Source organism: Anarhichas minor, unplaced genomic scaffold, assembly GCF_050575085.1.
Source record: "Anarhichas minor isolate MPS153535 unplaced genomic scaffold, ASM5057508v1 ptg000009l, whole genome shotgun sequence".
In the NCBI taxonomy this organism is placed as follows: Eukaryota; Metazoa; Chordata; class Actinopteri; order Perciformes; family Anarhichadidae; genus Anarhichas; species Anarhichas minor.
The window spans coordinates 5,231,370-5,258,462 of record NW_027466455.1 but is presented as its reverse complement, the minus strand read 5'-3'; the positions used below and the strand labels follow the sequence as shown (position 1 = coordinate 5,258,462).

The following is a 27,093-nucleotide window of genomic DNA, read 5'->3' as shown; positions in this document are numbered from 1 at the left end:
CTCGCTAGCAGGATACCACATATAAATAGGATAACTTTTGAGTTTTTGACAGGTATATTTTTGCACCTTTGACATAGCTAACAGCTCAGTTCCTTTTTGTTTCCCTGCTATCAGTCTATTGATTTAGGCTAAAAATACCCAATACCCATAGTAGCTGTGTTTTTATCAATGTTCTGATTCTGGGTACGACTGCATTTTAAGTGTGTAATGCTTAATTTCAGCAGTATTAGAATAAAAACAAAACATCTCAAATATGAATTATTTCAATGTAAACATCCCAGACACATTTGACATATTATGGCCTTATATAGATTAATCGCTAACATTTGCTTATTTACACAGCCAGCAGACACAGAGCAACATTGACTTTCATTTGAAGTTGTGCTTGTGTCTAATATTGACTTTTCTATCTGCTCTGTTTTAATTTCTATCCGTCTCCTTCAAAGTAAATGAGCCCTCTTTCACATTTTAGAACGGGCTGTCTCCTCTTCACATGGCGGCACAAGGCGACCATGTTGAATGCGTCAAACACCTTCTGCAGCACAAGGCTCCCGTTGACGATGTCACGCTGGACTACCTGACAGCGTTACATGTGGCAGCTCACTGCGGTCACTACAGAGTCACCAAACTGCTGCTGGACAAGAGGGCCAACCCCAACGCAAGGGCTCTGGTATGAAACAAAGATATTATGGAACTGTAACAATCCTCCTATGGAAAGATCAAGCTAAGGACTGAACAGGCTCTGGTGACTATCATTCAGCTCCGTTGAATATTGTCTGGGTTCATCCTTTACTGTGTTTGTGTGTGTGTGACAGAACGGCTTCACTCCGCTGCACATAGCCTGTAAGAAGAACCGAGTGAAAGTGATGGAGCTGCTGGTCAAATATGGAGCCTCTATCCAGGCCATTACAGAGGTACGTCACTCACCTGAGTGAAAGTGAATGTTTCTCTGAACCTACTGGTACTACCTGATGGGCCAGGGTCTGTTTGGTGTCATACGTCTGGCTTTACCTCACATCATACCAAAGAGGAGTTCTAGATAGTAGGTTAACAAAAGTTTGGGTTTAATCCTGAAGTTCCCAACTTTTTATTTTGATATTAAGAATCAACTTAAACATAGAATAAATATTAATATATATATAATATGGACTCACACCTTTTTCAACCTTTTTGACAAGAAGCTTTGAAGTCGTACTGCTAAACTTGCCTGCAGCTAACATTAGAAGACAAACTTATTCAGTAAACTATGTACATTTCACTGAACAGCAGCCACTGTGAGATATATTTATGGGGTAATGTTAATTGCTTAAACAAAGAGTAGCACAAATAATCATCACGTTGACTCAGTACCGTCCTTTACACAGCAATATAACATTAGCTAACATTAGCCACCATAAGCTTCCGCCATACCAGACCAAAAAAGGCTGAGGCAGCAAAACCACTGAGCGTACTGAATTTAGTAAAGGTTAGTTTTATCACTAATGAGTTCAACTTTTAGCTTGTAAGAGGGAAAATGTGTCACTTCTTCTTTCAAATGAGTCACAACTACCACAACTGCATTTCCTTCTGTTCTATTTCTATACAAATGAGATGGCATATTAAAGCAGATATAAAATCATGTAATTATAGTATAGTATTTTATGTATTGGACTGTTTAACTGATGGACTATATTACTAAATACATATTGTTTTTTAGTTAATAATATTATGATATCTTGATTCAATAATTTAACTGTTCATATATTCAACAGTTTTCTTTCTTTTTTTTGGTTATATTTAGGCATACTCAGAACCTTTAATTTAAAACTTTTTGTATGTATTATTTAAGTTCTTCTTTGTTTGATGCAAACATATGCATAGTACAGTATGGATGGCAATGTGACATTGCAGAAATGAAAGAAAAGTACAGTCTAAGCAATTGGAAAACATTTGTGCACCCCTGAATAAAAATCCGGACTGGTCACCTAAAAATTGTGTTCCCATACAACAAGAGTGTAATGTCAATTACGTTTCGAGGGAAACATATTTTCTCCCAGATTTTGTTTTTGACATACCACAAATATGTTTGTAATCATGGTTTGCGGACATCCACGTACAACCAAAAGCAGGACTTTCACCCAGGAGACCTCTGTTGGTGTCCAAACAAACAAACAGCCTTTTTTTAATCCAAACAATGATGTTTTACTAAATCTAACCAGGTAGTTTTGTTGTGTTTTTGTTTTACCTTATTTCAATTTACTACGTTAACCACGTGTTTAAAACGGTGATTGTAATCAGGGAGAAAATACGTTTCCCTCGGAATGTTATTGAGAAAGTAGTTTAGTTGTCGGGAACAGGATTTTGTAGGAGACAGAATTGCAAATGTCAGTCAGTTCCTTTATTTTGTACGTTAGTAGTGGAACACTGTTTCCTACTAAGTGTTGCCAATGCTGCTCTAGGGAAAGTAGCTGGTCAGAAATCACCAAAAATTGCCAGATGACATCATGATGACATCATGTACTTAGTTTGATGAGCTCTTCTTGAGTAACAGATGTATGTTCAACATGACTGACTTGTCCTATTGTTCCTCTTTTGCTTCCCTTCCTGTGTCCAGTCTGGTTTGACTCCCATCCACGTAGCAGCCTTCATGGGTCACCTGAACATCGTCCTGCTGCTGCTGCAGAATGGAGCCTCGCCCGACGTCAGCAATATTGTGAGTGAAAGTCATTTGTGATTTAGTTATTTTTAAGTGAGAATAGTGACTAGAAACAATACAGTGACCGGTCAGCTGGTTTTATTATGTTTAAATATGTGTGAATTGACCCTGCTGACCTGTATGTTGTGTGTACAGCGTGGGGAAACAGCGTTACACATGGCAGCCAGGGCAGGTCAGGTGGAGGTGGTCAGATGTCTGCTGAGGAACGGAGCAATGGTGGACGCCAGGGCACGGGTGAGACTGCTGTTATCTATAGCAGCACACCAGGGAACAGGTGTACTTTAGGGTTTTGCCACCATGCAGGATCAGAATCAAGTGTTCATTTTTCTTCAGGAGGACCAGACTCCCCTCCACATTGCGTCCCGTCTGGGAAAAACAGAGATTGTGCAGCTGTTGCTGCAACACATGGCCCATCCGGACGCTGCCACAACCAACGGCTACACCCCCCTCCACATCTCTGCTAGGGAGGGCCAGGTGGAGACCGCCTCTGTCCTGCTAGAGGCCGGAGCTTCACACTCACTGGCCACCAAGGTGGGTTGAGGAGACATGATTTGTCTTTAAATCTGGCTACTTTTCCCTCCAGCTAAGTCCTAGAAGCATTCCAAGAGTAGTCAGCAGGGCTCAATACTGACTTTTAAAAGTGGTTGACACATCAGCTTTTGGTTTGCCGGAACTAAAAATATGATGCCATATTTTTTTTTACCTGATATTTTCAGTAATTAAGATACTCTACAGTTACAAACAACTTAATTTGCTTTGCCATTGTCTTTAAAACAGATGCCTTTGTGCACGTGAGTAAACAAATCAGCTCACGTGTATCAATGTCTGGTTCTGTTTCTGACTGTAACAGCAATGTTTAAATCACTGATACAACAAATATTAAATATGAATGTATTTTGGGGTGCAGGTTTTGCTTTTTGCTTTTCCTATTTTCACATGTTAGAAGTGGTTTGCACTGACGGCAACCAAAGGACAAGGATTAGTTGCCAATTTTTGAAATGGTTGCCAATAGGAACCTGGCAACCCTTACTGTCTGTCCCTGATTGAGGATTTCATTATTTCATGGAATGACATCAAAGACCAAATGCCTCCCAGCCATGTGGGGAATACACTTTTGATGAGAAAATGAATATCAATCTAGCTGTAGTCAGGACACTGTTAGCCTGGCTCAGATAGTAAAGCAGGTACAGTATTACTGTATGTGCAGGTCTCTGTCTGACCCACTTGAATAATTGACGAGGCTGTGAATCTTTCCTCTGAAGCCTGAACGCAGATGTATCATCATCACTGTGGAGGTGTTCACCAGAAGAAGCTGCTGAGGCACTTTGCATCCAGACAGATTAGTCCTTTAATGTATTCATACGCCATGAAGGGTGAGACAAAGCTCTCTGTGATGCAGTGTGTTCGTTAGGGTTCAGTGGTTATCCTCTCTCCCACCCTTGATGTCTCTCTCCTTGGTTTCCCTCTGGGGAAGAAGGGTGTGGCTGTTGCTACGGAAACAAAATCAGGAAAAGTTGTTTTCATGCAAGGATAACGCTCTCCATCCATCCAAGCATGTTCATAATCGTCCTTATCCTTGATTTGCATAGGGTTGTTTTGTCCAATCACCTATTACATCAGATATAATCCGGGGTTTGACAAACAAAGGATTGTTGCATCCATGGGCAGGGCTTGGTCATAAAAACACTGATCATGTGGTTTCTGTCAGCTCCAGACTAGTCATACTATTTAGTTAAAGGGCCCCCTCTGCTGGATTCATTGTGAAAGGATTATATTTCATATTTTTGGTTAAGGTTACCGAGAGTTGCATCAGCATGTCAGTCGGCTGGGTGTTCTTTCTATTGTTTTATGTCACTAACAAAACAGACACCCATTGTCCCTCAAGGAATCATATCTGATGAGAATTGACTTTTATTTTGTATCTGAAAATATTTTGTCAATATGTAAAACATTCTAGTCTAGTGGACTATTTCCCATGTTGCTGAACAACGTAGGGCCATGCCATATACAATGGTCCAACTTATGGATATATGTAGATGTAAATCTAAAAAATATAAAAGGGAGGGGACATAGTTATATTATAATAACAAATTCAAATGAAATAAATAAATAAATAATTTGCTTGTGTCTTACGGTATTGAAATAATATGAATATTTATGTAGAGAGAGATCATATAATAACACTAATGACAGAAATGTATGTCTGACCTGAGATGATATCCTGTATTTACTGTCTTTAAACTTTGATCTCCTTTCTCTGGCTCTTCCCTCCACAGAAAGGTTTTACTCCCCTGCATGTGGCCTCCAAGTACGGAAGCCTAGATGTAGCCAAACTTCTGCTGCAGCGTCAAGCTCCACCTGATTTTGCTGGAAAAGTAAGCATTCAAAATATAAACCATCTTAATCTTTATAGTTTTTGGAGTACAATCTATGAGATGTTGCTTATGATGTAAAATATAATTAAAAATATGCCCACTCTCTAAATGTTTTGGTGAATCCATTTTGTGCCTGTCAATTTAAAATGTTTTTTAATCTAAAACGGGTTTTGCAATTTTTCTGTATTGAGGTTAAGTTGACTACAAGAGCAGTGGTAAGCCTAGTTTCAATAAAGCCATTCCCTCATTTGGATTAACTGTGCTAAATTCCAGAAAACATACAACAGATAACAGAAGCCTGTTTACTTCAAAATCCCTTTGATCCTTTCAGCTTTTGCTGTCCAATATATCTTTAATTCATCTCAACCTGCAGTCTAACCCCCTTTAACAAGTCCTCTTAACTGTGTGTGTGTGTTAATGTCTTGGTGCTGCACTAACTGCTGTCTAAACCTTGTGCGCTCACCATCCATCCCTCATAGAACGGCCTCACCCCGCTTCATGTCGCAGCACATTACGATAACCAGAAGGTGGCGCTCCTGCTTTTGGACAAAGGAGCGTCCCCCCACACCATGGCCAAGGTGAGAGTCCACAGTAAAGAGCTGACTCTGATACAAATAATTGTCAAGTGTAAGATGTGTGAAGCAGTGGACAGTTTAGCATGAAGGTACAAATGGGATGGTCCAATCGGACCATGCGTAACGTGCCATCATAAACATCATAAACATACTGTTGGAACCAGTAGAAATCTTTCCAGCGGTAGCAGTCGAACAGATGGAATCCACTAGGAAAAGGTCTCTAACCTTTAGGCCACTGCTGAAAACAAAAGCTTGACTGATGTTTTATCTCCTGATATTGAAGCTTGGTGTTGAAAATAGTAGACAGGACGATGTCAAGCCGAACTTAAAATGAATGCAAAACAGCCATTTTATGTTTTGAGTCAACAATTGTCTCTTTTGTTTTTAATTAAGACACCTCAAACCAATGGTAAATGAGGCAACATGGAATTCTTGACTGTTATCTTCTTTTAGCTCCCAGTGAAATTGACTGTTTCGAAGTCATTATTATGTTTATTTTAATTTTTTTGCTTTACAAATATACCGTAGTTTCATTTTTGATAAGGCTTATTTCCTGAAACAGCTCACTGTAGTCTTTAACAAACGTTACTCAACCAGGAGAAAATGGTGTATTTGTTGGGGACTATTTTGAGCTGAGGATTAACACACATTTGGTGCTGTAGTGAGTATTTTGGAGCAGCAGGTGGGTGTTTGTGGGATTGAGTCCAAATAAACTACAGCGTGTGTGTTCATGATGATGATGCAACATGTCACCCAGTCCAACAGTGTGGCTCACTGGTTTGTTTTAATAACAATGGAGCTCTACGGCACACAGGAAGAAGTGATATCAGGCTTTGATACACACAATGCTTGGTGGTTTGCCTGTACACATGAGATTTGTTGACAGTGAATATATAGCCAGCCTTGTCCTCTAATACTCGTCAAATCACCTGGTAAGATGTGTATGTTAGTAGTGTGCTACTACCATTCTGAAAACATATTCATTATATTTGGCATAAAACATTTGAGATTATTTTACAACATTAGAGGATAACCTGAAGTGACACCAAGGCTGTCAAGGTTAGTTCCTAAAAAGCGTGTTGCTATGTGAGGCTTTCAGCCGACGAGTCAGCAGTCTCAGTTATCGCTCCGCAGTGACACCAGTTTCTCTCATGAACCAGAATGGCTACACTCCGCTCCACATCGCCGCAAAGAAGAACCAGATGGAGATCGCCACGGTGCTGCTGCAGTACGGAGCCGAGACCAACAACCTGACCAAGCAGGGTGTCACTCCGCTCCATCTGGCCTCCCAGGAGGGCCACGCTGACATGGCTACCCTGCTCATGAGCAAGGAAGCTCAGGTCAACGTCCAAACTAAGGTACTGTGGAGTAATACAGCAATAAATCCTCAACGCAAGACAACAACATCACAAGTAGAATTACCATAAACAGTCTTTTTGGTTAAGTATTTCTTAATTTGAGGAACAACCCATTAATTATACCTCTAGTATCATATTGTGTGAGAGGCTATAAATCATTTCACTTATGCTGTTGTGCCTTGTTACAGTTACAGTTACACTATTAAATCTCTTGGGAAATCAGAAAGTCTGAGTAAATGACAGAACATTTACATACTGCCATCTAGGTTTGTCTTTAATCACCCTGTCAATGATGAAATAATGTGAAGACAAAGTCTATCTTCTTCACAGTGTCAACGTAGCCACATTAGCTCATTTGACTGGACAGAATGTGGTCTGAATGTGTCTGTTGTAACACTGTAAGTGTTCTGTGTGTGTTCCTCATGCAGAGCGGCCTGACTGCCCTCCATCTGGCGGCCCAGGAGGATAAAGTGGCTGTTGGCGAGATCCTATCCAAACACGGAGCCAACCTCGACCAGCAGACCAAAGTATGAACATACTTTTTCCATTTTCTGTGTTTATCCTCACACCTCCTGTCTGGTTATAGGATGATATCATTCAGTCTCCCGTTCAGCTGAAATCTCCGTCCTCAATAACAGTATTCTCACAATGTTTCCTGTTGTTTTGCAGTTGGGATACACCCCGCTAATTGTAGCATGTCACTATGGTAACGCCAAGATGGTCAACTTCCTGCTTCAGAATGGAGCAAATGTCAATGCCAAAACCAAGGTACTGAAACTAAAGTAAAGCTCTCAGATACCATTTTTAACATTCATTATTTAATATTCATGCTTTTATTATATAATCATCACTACTATTATCATTTTCATCATGCTTTTTTTTAAGTCAATGAGAACATTTTCTCATTAGACCAAAATATTTTAAACATTATAACAATATATTTTCATGTTATTTAAATCTACTCACAAAATATTTTTTTTGATAAACAAAACATCATTTTATTTAAAGAAAATTGTCTAGTTATTACACAACACATATGCAGCTTGTGAAAATGTGAAACTTCTACTTTAACTTCATTCCAACTTTTCTCGTTAAAACTTTATATTCTCTTCTAGTTAGAAGTCGGTAACTTATTTATATCAGAGACACACATTTTGTGAGGTTCATTTTATTTCACCCACAAACCATTTCTCATTAGCTGCCTGAATGTTAAAGACCTTTTTGAATGAAAGCAAACTTTGAATAATCTATTTATTTAACGATTTTCTTTCCTTTCCAGAATGGATACACTCCCCTTCACCAGGCAGCCCAGCAAGGAAACACACACATCATTAACGTACTACTGCAAAACGGTGCCAAGCCCAACGCTGTCACTGTGGTATGTGAACAGCCACAGAACACACACACACACACACACACACACACACACACACACACACACACACACACACACACATACTTTACAGTACAAAGACACACAACTCATCCACTGTGCTTCCTCGTCCAGAATGGTAACACTGCCCTGGGTATCGCTCGGAGGCTGGGCTACATATCTGTGGTGGATACGCTGAGAGTCGTCACTGAGGAGATCATTACCACCACAACGGTACGCCACATTATAAACATTATAACATTATAATCTAAAGTTCTAGGTTGTGTTATAGACGGCAGGAATCTGTGCTGGATTGGACATTTGTATTGGTGGAAACCCTAAATTAGTATTTTTAATTAGATTTTTAATATAATGAACCATCAAATGATTATTATTGCACACATACAGCGTAATGCGTTTAGAGCCCAGTGATCACTGTTGCAGCATAAAACACATGTCATTCTATTTTAGAGCAACTATATGCTTTGAAAGAAGAAGAAGAATACATTTTTCCACTTACAAATTAAAGGTATCATTCATAAGCAATAAAACACACCCTGACTTAATACATACGTGGTTGCTATACAAAACCTTAAAGAGCTTAAGCTTGAAATCGCTTCCCTTATTACGATTAGCTGTCTCTAGTACGTTGTCCACCCGGTCTATATCAATGAGGGTAAGTACCTCTTCTCAGTATAATGCAGTATAATATCCATAATGACAAATCAGTTGAATCAACACGTCTCTGAAACAGTTTCAACGAACACTGAACACCTTCAAGAAATTGAGGATTTATTGCAGATCTATTGTGTTACACTACAGCTAGGTTTCAGCTAGGTTTACTACCAGGTGTGAAATAGAGTTAATGGGATCCCTTTCCTCCCATGCTGCCAGACCGTGACGGAAAAACACAAGCTGAACGTGCCAGAGACCATGACTGAAGTGCTGGATGTCTCGGATGAAGAGGGTGAGTCATGTTGTACATTGGAGCCTGTCAACATCAACCCACAGTGGAGTCCCCTAAAGGAAAGAGATCCGTCAGTGGTATTCTGACCAAGTGTCCAACAATGCTGTGATGAGTCACTGAACTACATCTACTGTTTGTCCCACAGCAAAGATCTGTTTGTGTTCTTGACTTTGTGGTTGAAACCAAATGAGCTTACTGGTTACTTGGTGTCCCTGCTAGTAAGTAAATGTTAGGGTTTCCATTACTGTAAGTAGGGAACTTTATACATCTGTAAAATGACCAATGTTCTCTTTTCATTGGTTTATTGGTCAAATTTCCCAGTCTGAACATTGGATTTGTCAGGTGGCCATTAGAACAACTCCAAATATATTCTAGTGTAACTCCATGTCTGATAGATGCATTAATAGGTTAGTTGTTGCTAATGCAATGTTAATGTTAGCAATTACAGTGTTAATGTGTCACATATTGTGTTCACAGCCTGTTCTGCTGCCCCCAAGTGGGCAACAAAGATGAATTGATTAATGCAGATTTAAGGAGATTGCTAACCAAACTAGTACTGTAACTTTGATTAGCTCATAACACAGACTGCGCAACAAGACATTTAACTGGTCTACATTCATTTCCATCTTTAAACCTTTAATTTCATGTCAAATTTTGCAGGAATTGTCAATACGGAATAGCTGCTATTGACATCAATAACAGAGTTTAATAACCTAAATTAGCCCAATTCTATTTCAAGCCCAAATTGTGTTTCAGTTCAGAGATCTTTTCTGCCATTAGCAGATTTAAGGAAGTAGTGAGTGACTATGCTGTCAGCCCGCAGCATTGAAAACCATTGATGATGATGTTATGTCAGACGACCCCATGGACGAGGAAGGTACTCAGCACGGTGCTTTGTGTGAGGAGTAGGGGAGTGTGTAATGCATGGTGAAGGAGCCTGTACCACCTGCTGTTTGGTTAAATGCTGCAATACTAACTGTAGTGTGGTATGTGGAGACTAGTGACACAGAGAGAACGTGCTTGAAGTTGACCTGAGCCACAAAGATTTCTCTTGTGAGGATCCTCTTATTAGAAGTCTCATAGCGTCAATACACATGAAAACACAACCAACACAGGGAGACAGGGCTAACCACTGCACCACCGTGCTGCCCGTATTTAAAATAGAAATGTAAAAACACAACAATGTGTGGTTTAAAGGGGAGTTACAGTACATGAAGAGAGCCAGGCTTTCTGTATCCTCCGGTCTTAATGCTAAGCTAGACTTATTGCCTGCCAACTACAGCGCCATACATAATGTACAAATATGAAAGTGGTATCTATTTTTTTTGTCTCCCTTTCTGGATGAAAGCAAATCAACTTTATTTCAAAATATTCAGAATTGAACTGCATGTTTTTTCCGAAAATGTTTGTTCTCCAGAGAAGTTCAGAGCAAACAGATTGAAAATACTTCTTGTCACTTCAAAGCTTATACCCAACACCACAATGAAACATTATAATATTCTGACTCCCTGGAATGCTGCTAAAACAATTCCCACCTCAACACACCTTTTGCATCTCAAGTGGGTGTTAGCATTAGTATTACTATTCATTTGATGTAATTGCCCAAAGATGTTTTTTTATTGGTGTAGATTCAGGGCAGCTTTGGAATCAGAGTGAGTATAGGAATAATTAGTGGGTTGTATGTTTTTTTTATCATTTCAAATACAACAGTGACCCACATTAAGAAGAATATTAAAGAGTAGTAGTGAAACTCACTCAATGCCCGAAATGCCTTCAACTAAACATGAACATGATAACTCACAGTATGATGTTTTTCATTTTTAAAGCCTGACAAGGCTGAATTTATCCAATATAATAATGACTATAATAAAGAATAATAATGACGAAATACTGTGAGCCCCAGGCCGCAATTTAATGTCTATGTTCATGTCACTCAATGATAACACTCATCCAAAAACCTGGAGTGTTGCTTTCATCTGTTTGTTTTGTTTTCATTCACCTCCACCCTTCCCTTTTCTCTCCCAAGGTGATGACACGATGACCGGTGACGGAGGGGAGTATCTGAGGGCCGAGGACCTCAGGGAGCTAGGAGATGACTCCCTTCCAGGACAGTATCTGGACGGAATGAACTACCTCCGCTTCAGCCTGGAGGGGGGGCGCACTGACAGGTACATCAAACTCTGTCACATGTTTAACTTTACCAATAAGCAGCTCAAACAATTTGACTGGGGCTCAGAGTCGCTTTGGTGAACCAACTGACTAAAACTATGCCTGGAAGTGAGGAACTTATTCTTACATAGGTTGCATCTGACCCAGCAAATGTTTACGCTCGTCTGCTTCATGCACTAACAAATGCTCATCTGCTCCATGGAGCAAACAAGTGTTCCTTGTGTTCCAAACACTGTTTAAATGCAGTAAATTAAGCTGTTGTTCTCATTTTAAAACCTGTTAAGTGTAGATTTGTGTCATGTACACAACTGCTCTGTAACATGAGTATTAATCTGATATCTCATTAGAAAGCTACGGTTCTTGTAATTCGATTTATGCAAACCATTTTAAGATACAATAACAACAGCAGGTACAGTTAAGGTCTCTGTCAAACAAGCACTCCAAAAATAGCCGATAAAATATCGCCGTGACTCACCGATTATGATTTATAACGTCTCCCTCGTGCATGCTAGTCCATCAAAAACGGTCTTGCTAGGTGGCTAAGGCTCCAGACGATCCAATCCAGTAAAAGATTTAGTCCAAAACACATTAGTACGTCCATAAAGACCCACGGGGGGCTGTTGCATCATTTCAAATTAGCCAGCAGATATGATAACTCGCGATCATAATTCGGTCATAATTTCACTTTTCATGTCAACAGAGCACTCTTAGTAAACCACGTGTAAAATATTAATTTTTTGACGTATTGTTATCAAATTCTAACTTCTAGCAGGTACTATGACCCCATGCTACCGTACCAGTGTATTTCCCAGCCATAGATAACTGCTGCCATCTGTTGACCAAAACAAATCCAGGCGGAAATAAAAACCTTCTTTTTCAGTCTGTTGTAAACTCCATAGCTCAATGCCAGTAGCACTTACAGTGATTCTGACTGATTGTGAAGAAACTTCAGAGTGTTACCGTTCAATAGAGACTAAAACACATGTACTCCCAATGGTTCAATAAGAGCTGTCAGTTTACTTTGGGTACGCCTTGGATAGGCGTTTTAGGCACATTTTACAGAAGTGGTAAGAGGTTCCTCTTTGTGATATGTAAAATCCACTTTTGACCATGTTCTAATGCAATTATTGATATTTGCTGTATATGGTTGATCTAACTTTATCATCACCATTCCTCTTGAGGACAAAAACTCACAAACTGCCTGTATTTGTATGTGTGTGTGTGTGTATGTGTATTTATGTGTTTTGCAACCTCTGATGCTCATACTTCATCATTGGTCTTCCTTGTCATGCCTTCATAGTCAAATGCAAAGGTATGTGTTGACGCTGGCCTTCATCTTCATCAGTCTGTCTCCCTTTAGCTGGATATTGCACTTATTTTAGGAGTGAATGAAATTAGATAGTTATTTAAATCACATCTTTGTGTTTCGTAAGTGTTGGTTGGTATTCTGTTCACCACTTTGGCCCATCCATTCATGGTCCCCAGAGGATGAGTACTAATTGATAATTTGATAATAATCGATTTTGGTAATCTCCGTGTTTGTTTTTTATCTGCTCCATCATCAGGTCGAAACTTATTGACTTTGGTTTATAACCAAATACTTAATAGCATTCCCATCAGCTTCAACTATAGTTTAAGTTAACTGATAATTTGCAAAATGGTAAACATTATAGCTGCTTAAAATCAGCTGTTAGCATAGCCAGTGTGAGCATGTTAGCATGTTTGTATTCAGTTTTGTTTGAAGTATTACTGTACAACCTTACAGTAGTACTCACCTGCTAGTGTGACTTTAGACTCTTAGTCTTTCTAGGTTAGCGCTGTTAAGCTAGTAAAATGTAAAACGTGTGTGAGACAATGCTAGCCTAGATGCAGTTAATATTCTTATTTTGTTCTTGTTCTTGTTAAGAAAACACTAATGCGAAACCTTTAAGAAAACACTAATGCGAAACCTAGTTGTTGTTTCACCATCAACATTTAAACTTAACTGTCCATTCCTTAAATTACATTCATACAAGTCATGAGCTCTAGGGTATGAAATGACCTAACTATTGTCCACATCAACTGATTCTGACAGTTTTTCATATGAACATGTAACCCTGTTTGTGGGATTGAATGAAAGTGTACTTTTCCTTGTAGTTGTCATTCATTTTGCACCCGCTGTGATCTCTTCTATTGTCTTGACCAACGAGCTTCACTGGCTTCTATGCTTTTTTTCTTCTCTGCTATAGTTCAGACAGGTCCTTCACACCCACCCACCACAGCTACTACTCCCCTAAACATGAAGGCATCATAGATGAGATGCTCACCGGTCACCAGGTAAAGTACATGGTTAATTATAGTCACAGCCATTGCAGGTGAAACAGAGTTTTTTCTATTTTGTAATATCTAATATTTTGTACAAGTACTATACTTAAGCACTACAATATACTTCTGCTCCACCACAGTTCAGACTGAAATATAGACTTGTAATATAAATAAACTAGACTTAATAGTTACCAGTTAATCTGAAGATGAAAATGTTACATTAAAAACAAAAAATAAAATAAACTATTTTAGATCAAACTACGAAACAGTATATGAAGCCATTGAATTTAGCTGCAACATTCAAGTTCTACTACATGTTAGTGCATCAATAATAATGATCTAATAATATCCAAATATGATCTAATAACACTGATAGGGGCCATACTACATAATAGGCACTTTAAGTTTGAACATTTTAGTATATTTGTTGCAAATAGTGCAATACTTTAACTATTTTCTTTCTGGTAATGGAGTATTGGAGTAGGTGTAACTGCAACTTGACTCACTCACTCATTCACTCACTCACACGCAACCGATCTCATGATTATAGTTTAAGGGGAACAGTGGTGATTTAGTTTTCAACTTCCATGAATGGCAAGTAAAGTATAATAATATACGTATTATCTTTAGTTCATAATGCTACATACAATAACTTCTGTTATATGTCTGATAAGAGGTTCTTTGTTTGACTCCAGGTCTCGTCACTTGCCAGGGAGTGTGAGAGGGATTCGTATCGTCTGAGTTGGGGCACCGAGAACCTGGATAATGTGGCTTTATCCTCCAGCCCCATTCACTCTGGGTAGGTACTGTCAGATCTGGAGCAAATCATTGTATCATAAACATTGCTCATTTTACACTCATATTGAACACAAATGTGGTAAAATGTTGATGAATAATTTTTTGGAAAATACAATTGAAATAATACCAATCACACCTCAAAAAAAAAGAACTGATTTCTGGGTGCTCAAAATTACACAAATATTGTTTTTTCTGAAAGTTTAATGGCTTGTAAAATATATAAATGCATACATGCTTTGTTCTTCTTTCCCAATGATTTCCATTTTATAAAAAGGAATACATTTAGTAACTAATGTTTTATTAACAATTGAGAAGTTCATCCCAGACCACAGGCTGCTTGGCGAAGTGGGATTCCTGTTGTGAAATGTGGCCTCTCTCAATCTTTGAGCATCAGTCTGGTCCTCAATACAAATATATATTCTTGATATCCGGAGTGAAAAAAAATCCAAACTAAATAGTTAAAGACAGTTCAATATTTTGGGAAATACACTTATTAGGAAGCAGAAGTCAGGATGAAATTATTTTAGCTTAGCATAAAGACAGGGGTAAACAGCTAGCCAGGCTCTGTTTAGCGGATGATTACACTGTCATGAAATAGTTCCAGCATGTAACTCCCCTTAATTCCACAAAAGTTACATTTTTACATTTCTGTTTGAAAAGAGATTAAATAAACGACATATGACATGGTAAGAGCTTTAGAGGTGTTAGACCGTTTATTTTTCAACTTTAAGCTAGCTGCTTCCCCCTGCTTCCAGTCTTTATGCTAAGCTAGATTAGCGATTTCCTTGATGCAGCTTTGTACTTAACACACAGACATGAGATTTAAGTGTTAAACTATTTATTTATGCAACAAAGGGATGCATAGAATATTGTCCATGTTTACAAAATTGACATTAGTAACATCAATGACACTTTTTGCAATTATGTTTTCGTGATTCTTGCTAAACATATTTGGTGAAAGTTCTGTAAATACTGATTTGAATCGTCACTACTCTCCTACAGTACATGGGCAGTAAGTGATCATGTCAGCCCTTGATGAATGTGTTTTACAAGATCTATGTAACTACTCCGTGTCTCTTTTTCCTTATTCTGACTGTCTCTTGTCCGCTCTTGTTTCTGCTTGACTTTTGATTCCTTTTTGTCTGATGTGGTTGTTGTTTTTAGCCATTCCTCTCCGTGCCACGATCATGGAGACCACAGCAGGTGACCTTCTGCACCTTGGATAAATCATTGTCCTCCTCATCATCATCATGCTCTTCCTCCCCTCACAGTGTGCTCTCCTGGTGGAGAGGTGTATGTGTCACTGTCCTCAACAGACATTGCCTTATAGACTTGGTTGTGGGTTTACAATGTGTCAAATCCTTTTAATCTGACTTAAATGTCCACACTCTGAGTCCCAGAGTTGATGTCCCCACATGGACATATCATCTGATTCAGAAAGTTCAGGAAAACAAATCTTTAATTGTGGATATCTGGGCAAAAAGAGGCGGTGAAAGTTGAGGACATGTTTGTGGATTTCATACAATGTCTTGTTTATTGTGCATTTCCACTAACATACCCACCAACCACAGATTTAGTCTTACTGGATAAGATAAGTATTATTGTGTACTTTATACAGGAAAATGGGCTTGGATCGATTGAAGCAGAAAAATACTCTGATTGATTTAGTGTCCGTCAAACAGAAAAGCTTTATTTTCTGACCATATTGAATTAAACCATCAAAGTACTTTTCAGCAGTGAAGGAAATAAATCTTCGTCTTCTAACAGTCGTGAATTCAATAATATATGTGTTTATGTCTCTGTGTGCTTGTTAATGTTGTCTGTTTGGGTAATGACCTGGTGATGATCAAATTGTAATGTCACTTCATCATGCCCATACTCCCGCTCATTGCGATGTGTGATCCATGTGCATTCGGTATTTTCCACTTTGCATGAGGAGCGAGGTCAAAGAGTCTCAAGCTATTGAAGCTATCGTTTGATGCAACTTGACCAGATTCCCAGAGATGGAGCTGTTGATCGTGGTGACCATTTAGTGTTGAGAAAAGAGACACCAAAGTCAGCGAAATGGCCCCACTGTCTGCATGGCTATTCTTACAGATAAACGATTTGAAGTTTTGTTCATCAATATATTTGGTGATATCAATTTGTCAATTTGCAGCCATTTTAAACAGGATATTACATATTTTACATTAAATCTTTTGAAATAGAAAAATAGCCATTATTCTGTAATTGCCACTTTTGGTCACAGTGGCTGCTGTTTTCTGAGACCCTGTTTTGACGAAACAATCTCCACTCAGTTGCTGTTTGTTTGTTAAATGACTTGTAACTTGACAACTAAAAACATCCACATTAGCAGTATGTGTATATTATTTTGGATTAGTAACCACTTGAGGCAGCTACTAGTTCTTAATGCTCTACCTTTGAGGTACTGCTAGTGTTATCACATGGGCAAACAATCTACCACGTAGCTTTGGTGTCTATATTCCCGTCACTTAATGGGATCAATGAGAAATGTCGTTAATTTGTGGAAATATCTCCTGTTCCGCCTCAGCTTCCTGGTCAGCTTCATGGTGGATGCCAGGGGCGGGGCCATGCGTGGTTGCCGGCACAACGGTCTACGCATCATCATCCCGCCCAGGAAGTGCAGCGCTCCCACACGGGTGACGTGCCGGCTGGTGAAGAGGCATCGTCTGGCCACCATGCCTCCGATGGTTGAGGGCGAAGGCCTGGCCAGCAGGATCATCGAGGTGGGGCCCTCTGGAGCCCAGTTCCTTGGGTAATGCCGCAGGGATAGATGATGGAATGAGTGAATGAAAGTTAGTGGATGTACAGGCTCAAGAGAGAAGGAATATGGAGAGGTAGCAGAAAAATATAACAAATGCAGAAATCAGCAGTTTAATGAATTGATACAATTTAGTATCATTTCATTTCTAGTTAGCAGTAGTTTTGAAAGATCAGTTCCTGTACTTTTTCAGTTTTCACATTTTTTTTTACACAGGTTTGGATATTCTATGTCACTAATCTTTGACATTTATTAGGATAATACAATTTACAAAGTGTTTAATATGTCATGCATGCATCTCTAGTGTAAGAGGGAATATAAGTGGGAAGAGGAAAAAAGTAACACAGGAATAACAGGTCAGACCTGCAGTCTCTACATTCATGCTATGGACACTGATTTGTATCCCTTTTAATGGCAATTTCACAATGTGCTGCCCTTTTTCTTTCAGATTAATTTAACCTCTGCCTCTGCATTACTAAAACTGTTTCTGTATCTGCTCTTGCTTTCTCCCAGCACCAGGGAAATGTTAATCTTTGCTCTTCAGCATGCCCTGATTTCTTTCATAACAGCTGCAGTCCAACTCGTTTTAACCTTCTCCTTAACCCTTAATGAAAAAGCCTTTCTTATGAACCCCACCTCCACTATATTGCACCATGATTGGTTTGATATGTGGCCTCAAATTCTGCCCTCTGCTGGTAATGTTTGAAAAAGAATAGTATGAAAGCATTCATGCTATGATTATGACTTTCCCCCGTAATAATAGGAATGATATAAGTTATTCATTAACTATTTATTGCTGACATGATGGAGGTTGTCCCTGACCAAAACTACTGAAATATGTTGTTCTTATTACTATGTTTAAATTAATATTATAAAATGTGTGAGTATTTAACTCTGCAGTGAAAGCTGTCTAACTTTACCTTAAGATGATTGTTCCTATTATAAATGTTAATGATATATATTTTATTATTTGCCATGAAAGTGGTAACATTTGAAACAGCAAAATGATCTTTAGTGGCCTATGAAAACTTAGATAACTACAGAAACCCAAAGCGTTCAAAGTGATTTAAATACAATTTCTATTATAATTTAGATAGATATGAAGTAATATGTTTTAATAATATGATTAATAATTAATTATTAATAATGAATACCTAAACTAATATATAACAATGCAGTTGTGACATTGTCAATCCAGGCACTGACCTGTTTGTCTTGATTGACAGACTTTGCCATTAAAAGTGTCATTATGACATGAATCTGTTGTTGGACAAAATAGCACTGTGAATTAGTTTATAGAATTTTGAAATTCAAACAGCTTGACTTAAATGAAACTGACAGTAATAATGAAACAAAGCAGGAAGGAAAGAAAAATATTTTTACAATTTCATTTTTACAATATCTTTCAATATTTATGTTGTATATATATTATTATACATTTTGAAAACTTTTGGTCTCCATAGACACTCGGCTAAAAATTACGACAGTGTTATTAATCTCATTCAAGTGTTGCAAATCAGTCCCCAAGGTTTCTATTTTGCACCCATCCAAACCATTGTGTGTGCTCTTTCTTCCTCACTGCTGCGTATGGACGCTTGGTCGATCACACAGTAAACTCCATCTCCCCACTGCCCCTCCACCTCTTAATGAGGGAGAAAGTTTGGTTAGCAGAATCCTCCAGCTCGGTCCTCCGGGGACAAAATTCCTCGGGTATGGTGGAAAAAAAACGTTTTTGCATATGAAACAATCTATGGATGCCAGTCTCAGTGTTTTATCTTACAAACCTTCCATTTGATGTCATTTTGTCCATAAGTTACTGTGTTGTGTTTGCGCTGGTGTCTTGTATCCCACCTCATCTGCTACTTATGACCCTCTATATCACATTGCTGCGAGATTACTTTGCTGATTCTATTTAATTGAATCCCCCTCTTTGCTTAGCCTTCTCCATTTTTTGTGTTTATGTTTTCTTGCTTGCTGTTTTCTTAACAAATGCGTGTTCGTTTTTTTAAATTCTGTGTGAAATTTAAACGGTTGTCTGGCCTGTGAGTAGCTAGGGAACCAGGTGAAATTTGACAATATGGTGTGATTGGCTCTGTTTTTTCTGTCTTTCATGTAAATGTTAAGTTGACCAACAGGCTAATTTCCCAAATTGGTAGTGTAACTAAGTCATGCATGTTTTCTGGTCATTTTCCTTGATATGATTTTAGCTTGAAAGCTTAAACATGTTGAATGCATTGCTACTTTTTCACAATTTGAGCCAGAACTTTGAAAAAATAAGGACGTTATGTCTAAGGACATGAACCCAGTTGATATTGAAGTTTCTCCTGCCACCACTTGGAACATTCAAAGTGCAAATCTGGCAAGTGCTAGTTTTAAAATAGCATACAAATAGAAATACATATTATCATCTACTGTCAGGCCAAAGAACCCTCAAAATATCACATGAAAATATCATCAGTTAGGCTTTATAGCTGTGTTGGTCCCATCTTGGATTGTACTTGTAGCATGCCTGTTATAGATATGTGTTGTAGCTAGTTTGTTGTGATTATGTATATCAGGTAAGTATTAAAGTAACAGTTAAATATTAAATATATAATATATAAACTTAAATATTGATTATAATCAATCTACAAAAACATTTTCCTCATCCCCTGTGGGTATTTTCACAAAAGTGGTGACAATATCTACTATAGTTTTCAAAGCACCGCCTTCTCAAACTACTGCCGCAGCACAATACACTTCTCTGCTGTCCATGGGTAGGATATGTTCAAAACACTTAGTAAAATATGACCAAATGCACTTCCTGTTTGTAGTTCTATGTTACCGTATTTTCCGCACTATAAGGCGCACTTAAAAGCCTTTAATTTTCTCAAAAAACGACAGTGCGCCTTGTAATCCGGAGAGCCTTATATATGGATCAATTGGTTAATTGGTTGATCCATACTGGTTGTACACGGCGCTCTGTCAAAATGTTTCAGTACGACTGGTAAACTACAAAGCCGCACCGCGGTAAACACCGGTACTGTGCTTACTCCTAGTCCAACACCACTTGTGTGTATAAAGACCCCAAAATGGCACCTTTCAAGAGACACGCTTACGACGCTATTCTATTCTATGCGCCTTATAATCCGGTGCGCCCTATATATAAAAACAGTTCTAACATAGGCCATTCATTGAAGGTGCGCTTATAATCCGGTGCGCTTTATAGTGCGGAAAATACGGTACTTATTGTAACATGTGTTACTCACAGCTTTTTACATTGTGGTGAGCAACTAAGATAAGCAGCTCACTGTGCAGCAGTAAAAGTCTGGAAACTTTTCTCGATGCAAATGAGTAAACAGTAGAATTAGATCAATTCTTTAATGTACACTCTACAAGTTAATCCACCTGGATTGTTCACTTGCATGGCTGATGCAACCAGAGCACTTGAGCAATGCTGAAGTCAGACCAAACAGTCAATACACAGTCTTGTTTGTCTTGTTCTCTTAAAGATCAACTGATCTTTCAACAGACTGGGTGTCAGGCTCCTATCAGGTTGCTTACACCATCCAGGTTGCACCTGTGACTATGTTCATACCCGCATGACGGAAACCCAAGTCATCCAGACTTCATAGAACTGTAATTACATCCATAACTATTATGTGTAGTACTGAAGAAAATATAAACGAAGCTTACCATTATACAATCAAGCACAATTTGAAAGACAGGACAATCTAAGAATATCTACGGTCTTCTTGAAATGAAGTAAAAAGTCAATTAGACCATGCCCAGATGCAGTTATTCACACATTGTTATCATCCATGACATTCTGTACTTACTCACACTACCTGGCCTCTACCCCTCCAGTCCTGTGATTGTGGAGATTCCCCACTTTGCTGCCCTTCGGGGGAAAGAGAGGGAGTTGGTGATTCTCAGGAGTGAGACCGGAGAAAGCTGGAAGGAGCATCACTGTGAACACACTCAAGAGGAACTCAACCAGATACTCAATGGCATGGATGAAGGTCAGTCTCTGATGGTGTATCAGTAGACTGCACCATAACTTTGGAAAAGCAGACTTAAAAAGAATAAATGTAGTCCTACTTTATTGTCCCTAACACAAGTTCCTTTCTTCCCCCTTCCTCCAGAGCTGGATACTCCAGAGGAGCTGGAGAGGAAGCGCATTTGCCGAATCATCACGAGAGATTTCCCACAATACTTTGCGGTGGTGTCGCGCATCAAGCAAGATAGTAATCTGATTGGTCCTGAAGGAGGCGTCCTGAGCAGCACTGTTGTGCCCCAAGTACAGGCAGTTTTTCCTGAGGGTGCCCTAACCAAGAGGATCAGGGTCGGACTGCAGGTATTTGACAAAAGCATCAGTAAAGTCAATGGGACCCTGTGATATTTACTGTACAATTGACTGATTTTTTGCATCTGTATAATCAAAGCATAGCATACAAGCTTAGATATCAAACCATCCCAAATTAAAAAAAGTAGACAGAATACAAAAGTTGAATCAGTAGATGATGCTAGATGAATATCAGGCGATCATCGTCATTACAACTAAACCTTTGGGGAACATGAATGCCTGTACTAAATTGTCATTAAATCTCAAAGTAGTTGTTAGGAAATGTCCCTCTAATTAAAAAACTTGCTGATGGTTCCAGACGAATAGTGAAGAGATCAACAAAGTTGTTGGACTTGGCTGTCTGGAAACAATACATTCTGTCGATCCATCTATACTAATCCATCTTGTAGATACTGCAGTCGATAAGTGATTCGACCTGCTGTATGAATCTTTAGGATTCATACTCTTGAAGATGATGGATATTTGTAGAAAATTTCCGTCCAGACAAAAGTGGTGGATCAACCAACTGACGACGTAGCAACTTTATTATTCCTATAGTCTCTATCGTCTGGAATCCATTGTAAGATTTCTGTTTGTCAAGGTGAGGATGGTCCATATTATTTTCTGCTTCAAGGGGCAATACGATACCATGTGGATGAAAATGCCGTTGCCTGGAACGTTAGATGAGATGGGTGTTGAATGTCATAGCTTGTAGTCAGTTACTTTGCAACCCTGGTTTAAAGTTCACTGCAGCCAACATTTCCGTCAGGAGATCATCCTCAGTACATGGCCTTAGCTCAGGCTTCACCCATATGTAGGGTTGCTGTATACTCTGTCTTCTCTCCTAGTCCCAGCCAGTAAGTGTGGATGTAGTGAGGAAGATCCTGGGGAACAAGGCCACATTCAGCCCCATCGTCACCCTGGAGCCTCGCAGGAGGAAGTTCCATAAACCTATCACCATGACCATCCCTGTCCCCAAGAGCAACTCAGACCTGGTCCTCAATGGCTTTGGAGGAGACACCCCCACCTTACGACTGCTTTGTAGTATCACAGGTTAGAGAACTCACGCAAATACATACACAAAGCTGTGAATAGACCAACCATACAAACGCTCACATTCTAAAATGTCAATCTTGGATTTGTGTCCATGTGCAGGTGGAACGACACCTGCTCAATGGGAGGACATAACAGGAACCACTCCGTTAACATTTATCAATGACTGTGTCTCCTTCACCACCAACGTGTCTGCAAGGTAACACAAAAACATATTTGTTGTAGCCCAACTATAACTGATGTAGTATAACTGATTAAAAGAGCTGCAGACCTAACTTCACTGGTTCTTTCCAATCCTCTTCTGCTTTCTAGATTCTGGCTGATAGACTGTCGGCAAGTCCAGGAATCTGTCAATTTCTCCACTCAGGTCTACCGAGAGATTATCTGTGTCCCTTACATGGCCAAGTTTGTCATCTTTGCCAAGACCCACGATCCCATTGAGGCCCGACTGCGGTGCTTCTGCATGACAGACGACCGGATTGACAAAACCCTGGAGCAGCAGGAGAACTTCACCGAGGTGGCCCGCAGCCGAGATGTCGAGGTAAGGAATGAGTGGGAGAGGAACATATATATATATATGTGTATATATATATGTGTATATATATATATATATATATATGTGTGTATATATGTATATATATATATATATATATATGTGTGTATATATATATATATATATATGTGTGTGTATATATATATATATATATATATGTGTATATATATATATGTGTATATATATATGTGTATATATATATATATATATATATGTGTGTATATATATATATATATATGTGTATATATATATATATATATATATATGTGTATATATGTATATATATATATATATATATATATATATATATATATATATATATATATATATATATATATATATATATATATATATATATATATATATACAGTTGTGTGAAAAAGTGTTTGCCCCCTTCCTGATTTCTTATTTTTTTGCATGTTTGTCACACTTAAATGTTTCAGATCATCAAACAAATTTAAATATTAGACAAAGATAACACAAGTAAACACAAAATGCAGTTTTTAAATGAAGGTTTTTATTATTAAGGGGAAAAGAAATCCAAACCTACATGGCCCTGTGTGAAAAAGTGATTGCCCCCCCGTTAAAACATAAATTAACTGTGGTTTATCACATCTTTGGAAAGCTGAGTTCAATTTCTCTAGCCACACCCAGGCCTGATTACTGCCACACCTGTTCTCAATCAAGAAATCACTTAAATAGGACCTGCCTGACTCTTCAAACTAAAAGCACTTCCGTTTTCATGCTCTTCACAATAAAAGTAAATCATGCAATCAAACAATTTACAACAGTGACAATATTAAAATACATATTGTTGAGTTTTTAAAGTGTTTTTGTTTGGAATATGTATAATAAGCATCATTTAGTTATCGCTACTGAGAATTTAACAAACAAAAAAAAAGAAGTAGATATGTTTGCAGTTTTCAAGGTGTATATTTCAAATTGCATCTATTACACACATGAAAATAAAGTTATGAACACCGGCTGAATATCTATGATCAGAATCATTATAACTGTCTTATAACTGCTACTGTGTAAAGGGAATACTGCTGTTAAAAATAACCTTATTTGTTTAAAGTGTTTGCAAACCAAATGTTATTGCCCTTTTGTTCATATAGCAGTACTGTTAAAATAAAAGTGCGCAATACACTACTTTTGAATTAATTATTGAACTTTGCGAATAACAATGCCATTAATCGCAAAAAAATCATGCGATTAATCGCAATTAAAAATATTAATCGTTGCCCAGCACTAATATATATACATATATATGTATATATAATACACAATTAACTGATTTGCTTTTATTGTGAGGTTTTGAAACATCACATTCTTAATTTCTGAGAAATAAGATGAAAGGTGATGAAAGTTGCCTTCTTTACTGATTTCTACCAGGACATTGATCTGTGTGTGATCTGCATAACACTGGTAGTTGTGCTTGTGGATAGTTGTCTTTGTTGATGCATGTACACTGTGAACTAAAGGGGGCCCAGCATGGTGCCTTGGGAAACACCTCAGATCGGGGGGCACAGTAATGGAGGCACTTCAGACCGCTACTCAAACCGTTCTGTTTAATACGTGTGATTTAAACCAGTATGTAGTGCTATCTGCCACTTTTTCACCAAAATTGAATGATCAGCAGTACCAAATGCTCGGCTCAGATTGTCCAGTTTTAGTGGTGTGAAATAAATAGAAACCTCATTAAAATGTATCGAAATACCATGGTTATTCATAAAAGACATCCACCTTTAGGAAAATACATTTTAGAAAACTTTTGACTTTTGAAATGAAAATGTCTATGTTCAATGGACAAGGCTATGTTTCATGAGAAAATTGTTTTTGTTGGTTGTTTGCTGTTAATAAGTGTACTTGTTCTATTTCTCAGGTCCTGGAAGGTAAACCTATCTATGCAGACTGCTTTGGAAACCTTGTTCCACTCACCAAAAGTGGCCAGCACCATCTCTTCAGCTTCTTTGCCTTTAAGGAGAACAGACTAGCACTCTTCATCAAAGTGAGAGCTATTTTTTATTTGAAACAAATAATAAACAAGGTTTTTAAGCAAGTGTCAACTATAATTCATCATGTCGTATTTTTCTAAATGCATATAACTAATTCTAATCAGAGAAGATTTCTCCTAATGACTGAGTAATGCTGAACTGCTTGGCTGTTGCAGATCAGAGACAACACTCAGGAGCCGTGCGGCCGTCTGTCCTTTATGAAAGAACCCAGGAACTACAGGTCACTCACCCAAAATGCCATATGCAACCTCAACATCACCCTCCCATCATACGGCAAGGTAAAGGCACTACACTGTTGTTTGACTCAAAAAAGGAAGATTTGTGTTCTTGTTAGTTCACAAGAAGCACTATATTGAAATACTCTATTTGTTTGTAAACTGGACAATACTCTAATATTGAGTCCATTTAATCTCCCACTTATCAACTACTACATTATTCCAAAACATATCCCCAATTACTTTCTTATTCAATATTCCTTAATTGACTTTCTTATTTCAAATGTTTTGAAATGCACCCAACATTATAGCTTTATAGTGTTGATAAAAACTGCCTTCTACCCAGTCAGCCATCTTTAAGACTGTACTAGGCAACATTGCAGGCTGGTGGCCTCTAATCAGATCAAAACTAAACTAAATATAATCGGCTTCAAATCCCAGATGTCATGCGATGTGATGGCACATGCGATGTGATGCTTCCTGCTGAAGCGCCAAGAGACAAAAAAAGATCAAAGTGTAATTGAGGCTAACAAGATGATTCTGTTTTTACATCAAAACTGCTTTAAAGACCTCTCTAGCTTTCCCTGAAATCACACTGACTGCTTGTCGTTGCTTTGGTAACCATACATAGCCATGTCTTCTTTCTCCCTTTAATGTTGCTGTTATGTTGCTATGTGCACATCTTTCTGCTTCACGCTGCTTCTTGCTCCAAAAAGGAGTCCGATTCAGACCAAGAGCAAGAGGAAGAGGTAAAAGAAACCACTGCTTCCCCCTCCCTCTTCTACTAACTAGCTCTGCTGACCTGTCCTGTCCACTGTCTTATCATGAGGACTAAATATAGGACATGTTCACAAGTATTCAAATATTATGTTTTAGATCTATTTTGTTTGTTAAAGTATATTAGATTGTGAATTGTCATTGGCATAGCTCATTTTTGCTGTTGTGTTATATGTGTCCATTGTGTTCTTTTGTTTTTAAAGTAGCAGCTGTAATAGTAGTAGTAGTTTTAGAATATTCGGCACATATGAGTGGACGAAACAATACTAACTGTGGCCCATTCTCCACATTATTTTGCAGACCGGCAGAACGCTACAGAAATGTAAGACATTTTTTTTTTTTTCATTTCATTCTACTCTATAACATGTACTAAAATTGTTCTTATCTATAATAATACTGCATGCCTTTATTAATCAAACTAATATGACAATAACACTGATATTGTGTGGGTAATTAGTCAGATGTAGTTAAAGAAAGTGTGCAGAGGAATAACCAGACTGATCCCCTGACACCCCCAGCTTAGCCCTTAGCTAAATCGTAGACCATATACATCTTGTCAAAGCCCTTTAAGCTTCATGTATTTTTGTCCCCTCACACAAACTCCCCTTGTCAAAGTTATGTTTCTCCTGAGGTTTAACTTCACTTTTTATTTTGCTTTATTTCTCAATTTCACACCTGCCTGATTGTCTTCGATTTAACTCTTTCCCCTCACGATCTGAGATCTGACATTTAGAGAAAGAGTTAAACAGTGTGTACAT

The 27,093-nt window shown here is 38.3% G+C and overlaps 1 protein-coding gene across 1 annotated transcript in view; it reads left to right on the top strand.

Annotated features, from left to right (window-relative positions):
* The window catches only part of ank2b (ankyrin 2b, neuronal), a 78,865-nt gene that overhangs the window by 27,569 nt on the left and 24,203 nt on the right, over window positions 1-27,093 (top strand). The window contains exons 12-41 of the mRNA XM_076086871.1: window positions 473-670; window positions 816-914; window positions 2,594-2,692; window positions 2,831-2,929; window positions 3,029-3,226; window positions 4,972-5,070; window positions 5,550-5,648; window positions 6,806-7,003; window positions 7,432-7,530; window positions 7,673-7,771; window positions 8,283-8,381; window positions 8,511-8,609; window positions 9,270-9,342; window positions 10,166-10,219; window positions 11,369-11,510; window positions 12,812-12,823; window positions 13,740-13,827; window positions 14,511-14,614; window positions 15,778-15,816; window positions 17,165-17,389; window positions 19,007-19,105; window positions 21,242-21,396; window positions 21,520-21,731; window positions 22,568-22,772; window positions 22,875-22,971; window positions 23,085-23,313; window positions 25,211-25,336; window positions 25,499-25,621; window positions 26,275-26,307; window positions 26,636-26,657. Of these exons, the coding sequence (XP_075942986.1) occupies window positions 473-670; window positions 816-914; window positions 2,594-2,692; window positions 2,831-2,929; window positions 3,029-3,226; window positions 4,972-5,070; window positions 5,550-5,648; window positions 6,806-7,003; window positions 7,432-7,530; window positions 7,673-7,771; window positions 8,283-8,381; window positions 8,511-8,609; window positions 9,270-9,342; window positions 10,166-10,219; window positions 11,369-11,510; window positions 12,812-12,823; window positions 13,740-13,827; window positions 14,511-14,614; window positions 15,778-15,816; window positions 17,165-17,389; window positions 19,007-19,105; window positions 21,242-21,396; window positions 21,520-21,731; window positions 22,568-22,772; window positions 22,875-22,971; window positions 23,085-23,313; window positions 25,211-25,336; window positions 25,499-25,621; window positions 26,275-26,307; window positions 26,636-26,657 (3,523 nt within the window). The remainder of the gene's footprint in view (window positions 1-472; window positions 671-815; window positions 915-2,593; window positions 2,693-2,830; window positions 2,930-3,028; window positions 3,227-4,971; window positions 5,071-5,549; window positions 5,649-6,805; window positions 7,004-7,431; window positions 7,531-7,672; window positions 7,772-8,282; window positions 8,382-8,510; window positions 8,610-9,269; window positions 9,343-10,165; window positions 10,220-11,368; window positions 11,511-12,811; window positions 12,824-13,739; window positions 13,828-14,510; window positions 14,615-15,777; window positions 15,817-17,164; window positions 17,390-19,006; window positions 19,106-21,241; window positions 21,397-21,519; window positions 21,732-22,567; window positions 22,773-22,874; window positions 22,972-23,084; window positions 23,314-25,210; window positions 25,337-25,498; window positions 25,622-26,274; window positions 26,308-26,635; window positions 26,658-27,093) is intronic.